This window comes from Raphanus sativus, chromosome 5 (genome assembly GCF_000801105.2).
Source record: "Raphanus sativus cultivar WK10039 chromosome 5, ASM80110v3, whole genome shotgun sequence".
NCBI classification, from domain to species: domain Eukaryota; kingdom Viridiplantae; phylum Streptophyta; class Magnoliopsida; order Brassicales; family Brassicaceae; genus Raphanus; species Raphanus sativus.
The window spans coordinates 3,622,843-3,632,115 of NC_079515.1; the positions used below are offsets into that span (position 1 = coordinate 3,622,843).

The 9,273-nt window shown below is 38.2% G+C and overlaps 1 protein-coding gene across 2 annotated transcripts; it reads right to left on the reverse strand.

Annotated features, from left to right (window-relative positions):
• Positions 1–169: 169 nt before the first annotated feature.
• LOC108861964 (exocyst complex component SEC8) lies at positions 170–9,033 on the reverse strand. 2 transcript variants are annotated; one of them, XM_018635965.2, is made up of 27 exons: positions 8,863–9,033; positions 8,453–8,532; positions 8,022–8,234; positions 7,760–7,933; positions 7,429–7,533; positions 7,087–7,196; positions 6,775–6,954; positions 6,276–6,426; positions 6,092–6,198; positions 5,425–5,732; positions 5,177–5,337; positions 4,941–5,056; positions 4,613–4,683; positions 4,392–4,522; positions 4,254–4,303; positions 4,032–4,132; positions 3,538–3,647; positions 3,257–3,364; positions 2,448–2,630; positions 2,277–2,362; positions 1,818–1,989; positions 1,652–1,729; positions 1,318–1,419; positions 1,073–1,147; positions 881–976; positions 749–798; positions 170–655 (listed from the first exon to the last, which is right to left on the reverse strand). In XM_018635965.2, the coding sequence occupies exons 2-27, from the start codon at positions 8,492–8,494 to the stop codon at positions 568–570; spliced, it is 3,168 nt and encodes a 1,055-aa protein (XP_018491467.1). In that variant the 5' UTR covers positions 8,495–8,532; positions 8,863–9,033; the 3' UTR covers positions 170–567. The 2 variants fall into 2 exon arrangements, with proteins under 2 accessions (XP_018491467.1, XP_018491468.1); XM_018635966.2 differs by lacking the exons at positions 7,760–7,933; positions 8,022–8,234; positions 8,453–8,532; positions 8,863–9,033 and having other exon boundaries at positions 6,775–6,949.
• Between the last annotated feature and the right edge of the window lie 240 nt (positions 9,034–9,273).

The window sequence follows — 9,273 nt, forward strand, 5'->3', positions numbered from 1 at the left end:
GCTCAGTATTTGGAACGTTATACACCCAGCTCCGCTACTGTCCAAAAGGAAAATCTCAAAGTGCATTCCAAAGTCATGCTTCGGTAAACCAAAGAGAGAATTTCTGATTTCACCTTGAAAATATGATTCTATAAACGAGCGTGAGTCTATAACGTTCCAAATCAAGATGAATGGGAGATAGATTTGTGGCTTTCTCGGCTTTTGTAATCATCGCTTGTATCTTAGAAAATTTTATACAAACAAACTCGCTACCAAAGAATTTAAAACACAAAACAAAGCTCTCAAAGAAAGGTCTTGGTTCCGTATTCAACAACACCATAAAACAATATACTCGCGAAACTAGACAAGAAAGGAACAAACACACTGAATGAATTACGGAATCGTACTTTTACCGGAGTAGAAGAACGAAGATGATATACAATTTTTATGTCGTCGTCTTGCCTCTCCTTTCGGGGATTTAAACATTGATTGCTCTGCAGCTTACGATAATAACGAAACAGATTGGCTGCTGGAGAAGCTTTGCTTGTTTCATGGTACTCCGCGAATGGCTCGAAGAGTTTTTGATATTTAGTGAGAAAGAATTTCGGAAAGGCGGATTTGAGCATCAGGAGGAGTATCCCTTCCAGGAACATTGACCTTTAAGAGATTGGAATACCTGCAACCCCAAAAGAAATCGTATTAGACTCAATCTTGTGTTTATTTCGATAAGTTTGGGTTATTATAAGTAATCGAAGTTGAGGAAACAGACTCTGTGGGTGTAAACATTTGGTCATGTTCCGCTATGAATGCAAGTAACGCCTGCATAGAATCAGGTAAACCATCTGAGTATAAGAAAAGCGATGGACAAACCCAAGAAGAAACAATAAATTCTTTGGCTAACCTCAAATGGCATGTTCAGTAGTTCATAATAAGTACGGACACGATCTAGGTTCTGTTGTACACTCTCACCATCGACGTATGGAATAGCTGCCATGGCCTGCGATGTATAATACACACGGATGACAACAGTGAAATGCTATCGGAAACCGGTTCTAAATAGCGAACTAGACACCTAAATAGGACTGATCTTTACCTGTTCCAATGCTATAGTGTTCCGACAAATTTGTTGAACTCCGAAAAGGTTGATGGATCTCATGTCAGCCAAAGCCTAGAAAAATACGTAGTAAGAGACTTTCAACGGTTTAGAGGATGGATGATGATCAATTGTTAGGTCTAGATTTGTGACATGGTATATTGACATGTGAAATAGAAGTACCAAAGATCTTATTAATGCAAGTAAATAAAAAAAAGGTTTCAAAGATAAAAAAAGAAGTGTACCTTAATGGACGCATTTGCAGCAGTCCCACAAATGCCACCGAAAACATAATTGCGCTTCTCACCAGAGATGAAAGGCGCCATTCCCTCGTCCCTACGTGTTATCTGTTTTAAAAGAAAAAATGAAAAGGTAAATAAACTTGGTGCAGAATTATAGGAATGGAATCTCGCAAAACCAGTTCAAAACTAGATTGCACACTAAACAAGAATGTAACTCACTGCAGTAAATTAAAACCACTTCATCATTTGGCTAACTAGGTTCTCTCAGCAGAAGAGTGATAACGAATATTTGATAGCTATGAAACTAAACATGGTTTATTGAAGTTATATAATCAACCTGTGAAGTAAGAGAAATCACAAAGTCGTCTGGCTCTTCAGCATCCTCATCCTCCAAATATTCCCGATTTGTCATTTCCTTTTTCAACACCATAGTATTTCGTAAGTTTTACAACTTCTCATAACCATGCCACCTTCCTAACAAAGGGAACATTCACATCACATACCTGAAGATGAAAGACTGTTTCCAGTTGCATCTCAACACGAAGAACCTTAAGGCAATCGGTGGCAAGTTTTCTGTACTCATCAGCAAATGATGCCAGATTCCTTGGAGAAGTTGCTTGATTCCTGCTATTACCTTCAGCTTGACTTGCTGCACGAGGAACTGCTTGTCCAAGCCTAAAGATTTTGGGAAATCAAAACTTCAGAAAGAGTTTTCATTTGCTTGCTACTTAGAGAAGGAAGTGAGGACTTAAAGGAAGACCTATCAGACTATGCAAGTTTCTCTTTTACACTGAACGCAAATGTTTTTAGTTTTTCATTTTTAAATTTTGAGAAAGAAAAAACAGCAATTAATCTAGCCTAGTCTCTGTAGGTAGCCCTACTTAATAGAGTCTGCCACGTATTAAGATTTAAGACATGATAGGAAGAGGCATGCATAAAGAATCTGATCCAGAAGAACTCACCTCTCAATAGAATCTGCCACGTATTCAAGCGAGTCACTAAGAGAGGCTAACAAAATGAGTTTGTTGTCATCACGAATTAGATTATCCTGTAAGAAACACAGTTACTTAAATAATCTTCACCAGCTGACAAATTCATACTAGAATAAGTTTCAGACAACACATGATATTTACCTGCTTGATAGACGGCAAACTTAAGAATAATTCAGTGAGTTCTACTTCGGAGCCAACAGCCTCAGAGTGAGAAACAGAATGGCCAAGTTGAGATGGCAAACAAGCACTTGCCGCATCAAGTCGCATCAATCTCTCAATATCATGCCTCCCAATGAGCCTGTAACTGAGCTTCTCCAGTACAGCCTGATGCATTAAATAATCAAACTTACGCTCAGAAAAGTGTGCCCAAGGAAGAAATACATCGCTTTCTATTTCTTGACACTCGAGGCAGAGAAATCGTAAAAAAAAACAGTGAAGACTTTTATCAAAAATGGAAAAAGCGCAAGTAAGATTGGCTAACTCCAAGTTCTTCCACCTCTCTCTTGAATCAAACTTTCTCAGGTTATTGCTTCTAAGCATTTAATGCCAAGTTCTGCTGCAGGGCTTATCACAATCTGGTAAAACATCTACATTTACACTGTAGGCTACGCAAGACAATGCTAAAATCCCAAAACAGAACACTACTGCTATTTAATGAAAGTAGGTCTGTTTTCACGAAGCTCAAACTAAAAGCTAGCACTTTGTTCAAGACATAGTAGACTTTAAATCCATAGTCATATCATCTCATTCGTACACCTTCACAGTTAAATTTTTAAAAATCAATGAAGTTGACAAGGCTACTTTTTAGTGTATAATTTTGTGACAAGGCTACTTTTTAGTGTATAATTTTGTGCTATAGGTGCAACACCCTAAACCAGATTTAAACATATAAATAGATCAGAAGAGTCAAAGGAAGAGGACAACAAATGAGAAACGAGTAAGATCCATACCTCCATGTATGATGTTCGACATCTCTCAAATGTTCTCTCAAGAAATGTCTGAACATACTTCACAAGGTCAGTAGCAAATTTAGGCATGGCTTGAGCCCAACCAAGAACCTAGAAAAAAGTGAAAAGCAAGGACTTCATTAAAACAAAAATATCATGAAACTGAGAACACAAAAGATGGATTAGATGATGAACTGGAAGTAACCATCCATTCTTTTAAGGCAAATCAAAAGTATGAACAACAAAAAGGTTTGGTTTCCAGTTTAAAAGCATATAAAACTTACCTCTTTTGCAAGGAGATCTATTGCCAAAAGACCTTGCAAGATAGGTCGACCCTTTTCTACGGTTGGGGTGTAAGTAGTTGTATGTGCACGGGGTCTAAATGCGGCAGCACCTGCAAAATAGTTTTACGAACCATGGATTTTCAACCTTGAATCGAGGCAGGTATAGCACTGACACAACTGGTATGTTCATAACTAATAATATGCAAGTGCAACTATTCCTATATTTTTTTCTGCTACGGAATCTTTAAATGCAAAATATTTTAAAGACACTTTAACTTATAAAACATCCATACTCTATATTGATAAACAGTTCAGTTAGTTCTGCAAACAGATTCTTCTACTACCACCTTGCGGTGGTATAAATCCAAGTCTTTGGAACCAAATTAACAACTCTCCTTTCAACATGCAATTCTATATATACCGTCATAGAAGAATTACCCTAAAGTAGCAATAGAAAACGCTATGATCAGATTTCTATAGTCTATGGAACTAACTTGATATAGCTTGCTGTACGCCTTTCCTATAGTCTACAAACATTGTCGGTAACAGGTGGTCCTTCACAAAGTTCTCGGTGAATGTAAGCAATCCATCATTCCTGCATCAGGTATTGAAAACTCGATGGTGAAAATAGTGGCAAGGTATTTTGGACAATGAGTAAGGTGTTTAGCTTTGACAGGATGACAGCCAGTAAAGGCACGCGGATATTTTGAACTTACACAAGCTGAGAATGTTTTTTGGGCAACATTGAAGTGATTTTATCTGTAAACTGCAAGACACAAAAGATCATAATTCATGATTCCACAAAAAAAACAGTTGAAAATGAATGAAAAGCTTAGATGAACGAGAATTCAAACCTGAAGGACAGGCCGGTAAATAGATGCAGCTAGATATATTCCCTGTTCAGGCAAAACTGCTGCAGATCCATAACCTTCCTGTGATGAATTTGGAGCCCTCTTTCCCCAGCCTTGACGAATGAGATCAGCTCCTGCTAGCAGTACATAGCGTCAGTAACTCCACCAAAGGCATTATAACCAAAGGCATTATAACCAAAAACGTCAGGATGATTGATTAATACCCTGATTAGAAATCGATACAGTTGCATCTGTGAACCGAAAGGTGAATGTTACCCCATCTTCAGGTGCATCCCTGCAGTCCACCATCATCAATTAATCATCAACTACTAAACAAAATGCAGAGTTTCCAATGGCCATATCAGGTGATTCACAGCCCAACTAAAACATGCTTTTGTACATGAAAGTTAGGCCTATCTTAACAAAAGCTTAAATGTCTAATTCTTGGGACATGTTTCGTTGTCTATGTATCTACACGAATATGAGGAACCATTAATATGAGAAAACCATCTCCGTAAATGTACGAACTAGCAAAGCTAAGGGGTCACTTGCCTTTTATCTTTCTTGGGAGCCTTCTTTGAGAGTTTAGCAGTTTGTGCAGCAGTATCTGCAGACGCAGCTTCTGGAGTTGCTCTTAGAATTTCACATATAAGTTGTTGGCATTCACTCTTCACCAGTTAGTCAGTAACACGTAAAACTTCGATCAGCTTACATATGAGGACGTTCAGTATAGATATATAATATTTAGCTCCACGACAAAGTAGATATTTTGAAATCAATAGGCGGACCTGTAAGACTGTCAAAGGAAAACTGATAGTGTAGCCACCAGTAGCTTGGGATGCGTCAGAATCGGGGTTCCAATTCACATCAGTAGGCAATGACTTCGGTGTGTTAATGTCATGTTGCGAAGCCCTGAACTCCAAAAGCTCTCCAACAACAACATGATTTTCTATAGAAGCAACAATATGAGAAATTTTGTGCCTTTACTTTGGGAAAATAAAAATATCAAGACTAGTTTAACAGTTAAATAGCTCACCAAATATCTTGACAATAGTATCTAAAATTGAGTCAAGAAGATCTTTTGCTGCAGCCTGCGCTTTGCCTCCAGGAGCCATAAGAGGCGAGACAGGGCTCACAGCTAGGTGAGTTCCAGAATTTGATATCCCATTTTGTGGTTTATCTTTTGATAATCTGTAGGCCTCGGACTGTCCTTTGATAAAATGCAATCCCGCAGCTCCCGTTCGATCACCCTGACTACAGGCTGACTTTGACAAATTTTTAGTCTCCATGTGGGCTTTAATCTTGGATATTATGATCTCATGTATTGTGGGTCGAAGTCTTTGGCTGCAAGAGAACACAAAAACATCACTTAGAAAAGCTTGACGATTTCAATAACAGAATGTACTTATTTCCACCAACATTTTTGAATGGAAAACTAGCAAAACTTGAGCGGCATCGGTTATCCATTCATCTTTAACTTCAAGAATAATAAACGTTAACTGGTCCCACAAATTACACATATACATTTGACAACGATTGTATCTCGTGATGACATCGGTGATAAGTTAACTAACCAATTGAAACCACTGCTAGCGATCTAAAACTAAAAGATATTGAAGGAGTAAATTTTCTACAACTATATCAAGCTGCAGAACATAGCAATTCTAAAACCATTTAGATAAATTAAAAAATAGAAAGCCAACCATATAATGGCACCAGCAGCTGCAACTTTTCCGAGCATGCAAAGACACTGAACAAGAGTCTGTAGATACTTCACATGCAGAGGATCATCACTCTTTCTTACTGCTTCCTGAAACAGGAGATAAAGCAATGTCGCAACACTGAAAAAATTGGGCAGAAGATATGTTAAGTGTAACAAGCACGTACGATAAACTCGTCAGGAGAGGAATCAGAAAGCCAAGGTGGAAGTTGGTAAGAAAGCAATTTACTATCAGTGCCATTCCTGATAGTCTGTCCATCTCCGGTGGCTTCATCATGTTCTACAGAGTCCTCCTCATCATGTCCATCAAATGATGAACTAAGACACACAACGAGATTAAAGAAACGCACATTAGCGAAGTAAATTTTATAAAAGCAGAACAAAGGTAGCGCGCAACCTTAGGTTGACAAAGCAACTTCTGTCATAATCAATTTACAGCATACTTTCTTTTATTAACGAAATTTATAAGGAGAACCTCCACAAAATGATATGAGAAACCATGCAAGTATGGTAATCTCTATTTCAAAAATAAAGCCGCGAGAGCCTCTGTGGAGAACCGAAACTAAACAGGCAATGATCACTCCAGATAAAGTAAACTTTATACACGAAAAAATGTTACTATATCTCATACAGAATCAACTTAAGGGAAATGTTGCGAAATCATACCCTTCCTCAGTAGAACCCGTTCTATGTGAACCATTTGTGAGGCCTCTAACACCAAACTGACTATCACCTTTCAGTGTCCGTGTTCTACGAGAGAGTGGTTGTGAGCTCATTCGACTAGCTGCAACAGCTGTTGTTGTTGGTACTTCATCATCTCTTTCATATATGCTTGACGCAACTGAACTGCAGCATAGAAAAGGTCAAGAACAGACGAATGTGCATGAGGCACAGTGTCAAGCAAGCAGGCCACTGAACCAAGGATAAAAAGTAGCACTGTTTCTGAAATTCATTTATACAGGCTGAAAAGAAACCTACCTGTATTCACCTCTATTGTACAAATGTGCATGCAAATCGTCGAGAATTTTGAAGAAAAGAGCTCCCCGCAGCTTAGCTAGCTCAGATCTGACATCTTGAAGAGCACCAACCTAGGTGAACGTACCAGAATATATATGAGTACAAGATCTAAGTGAACAGAAGATTTCTCGAACAGAGACAATCAGAAGGTCCCGGTCGAAATTAGATGATAACAGATCCCATTCAACGGATAGATATAAAAACAATCCTAGAGATCAAACTGACAAATGAATAGGAAGACCCAAAAAGTTCCCGTAAGATTGCTTTTCCAGCATTTGTTAGCATTGGCAGTTAGGAAATTACCGTTTGCAGCCCCTCACGCTCCAGCATCAGAGAAGACTGGAGATACACTTGAATAGCAGCGTAAAATTGCTTATCAGCAATGAGCTTCTCAATACGAGATGGAACCTGTTCAATATTTCAAGAGGCCGCATCCCCATTGTCACATCAGAAAGCAGCTTTCATTTAAATAGCAAAAAACAGAAAAAGAAACAAATAGTGGAAACATATCAACAAAAAGTATCATCAGAAATACAGAGTGCTATCATGAATGACGTATAAAAAGTTCAAATACATAGCAAGCAACTGTCCACACAACAATCAACTAAGAAATGTTAGGAGTAATCCAACCAACCTTAGCAATGCCCTCAATTTGATCCAAAAGTGAGATGATGTGGCGCAATGTAACAGAACGGTACCACAACTGGTGTAATTGTTTATTGCGTGTCCCCAAGCTCTTCTTTGCTTCTCCCAACTCATGCTTCAAGTCGCCTATTTTATCAGTGGACTCACTGAATAGTCGCAAGATCTGATGAGAAATATCATTACGTCAAATCATATGGGACATATATATCTGGTTACTGCTTTAGGAAAAAAAAAGGTCAGATATAGGAAACCTGTGAGTAGTTTTGAATGGCTTTGTTGAAACCACCATGATAAGCATGGACGACTTCATCCACAACCTCCTCGACAACATCACTTTGCTCCCTTAATAAAAGAATGTCAGCTTCACGGTCTTTAGACGTAATGATATGGACAACATGCGGCAGGGAGTCGAAGCGTGGAACAGCCCAGCTCTCATCTATTCGTGCCAGCTCCTCCCTAAGGTACTGCAATAACCCTCATCACTCAGGCACACAAGCACATGTACTCCAAGAAAAACAAAATCAAGAGCAGTGATAATTACAGTCTGTTTCCTATAAGCCATGATATCAATCACTTCTTCAAATAAAACTACCGACATACTTAACGTCCCTATAAATCGTTGAACTAAATGATTTCTCCTTTGAGGGCTGAACTTGTGGTTCTTCTAAGAAAATGGACTTACAGTTTTATCGGAGGGAACAGGCAAACCATCGAAAATCCCCATCTTAGAGTGTTCCTCAGCACATTCCAATCAAAGCTTATCTGTAGATAAAATCCAAATTTCAAAACGAACACCTAAGTGAGCTAGAGACGATGAATCAACGATGCTACGCAGTTCAATTTCCAAACTAAACAAAATACGAAGAAGCTAGTGGACATAGAATTCAAGTCAGGAGAAGACGCGGTAAACATTCAAGCATCATCACTCCTTCTAAGATCTAACGATGAGCAGAGAGAAAGATATCATCCAATTACAGCTAGCGGCGTTTACAGAGATCGAAATTACGAATCAAAACACTTAGGTGTGGAAGAAGTAGATCTAGGTAGCAAAATCGAGAAAGGAGATGAATGATGGATGGATATTTCAGCTACCTGGGATTACGAATCCTCGTTCGAATCTAATCAGTGCGTCGCTGATCACCGAGAAAAGATATCTAAATCTCGAGAAAAAGTTTGAGAGGTAGAAAAATCTGTACGCGTTGTTCTTCTAATTTTCCCAGACTTTTCTTCTCTCTAATTTTTTTCCGGGTCCGATTTTTCCCCGCTTTTGTTTGTTTTAATAAAAAGTTTAACTATGGGAAAATAAGATTTTTTTTTTGTTTGGACGGCAACATTTTCTTAAGTTATCAAAAACAATTACATGCATAATACGTTTCACGAATTCAATTCAGAGACAAAGAAGATTATAGTATACTATACTTTTTTTTAAAACTGGTATATTATACTTTGTACATGCGCATAACATGAATTTATAACAAAATATATAATGTGACATTTTGGGTT

Bases quoted from the DNA above. Each gene is read 5' to 3' on its own strand.
- LOC108861964 (XM_018635965.2), bottom strand. From the start codon at position 8,494: ATGGGGATTTTCGATGGTTTGCCTGTTCCCTCCGATAAAACT. The intron at 8,235-8,452 runs GTAAGTCCATTT...GGGTTATTGCAG, and splicing joins CTGTTCCCTCCGATAAAACT to TACCTTAGGGAGGAGCTGGC. The intron at 1,990-2,276 runs GTGAGTTCTTCT...CAAAATCTTTAG, and splicing joins GTGGCAGATTCTATTGAGAG to GCTTGGACAAGCAGTTCCTC.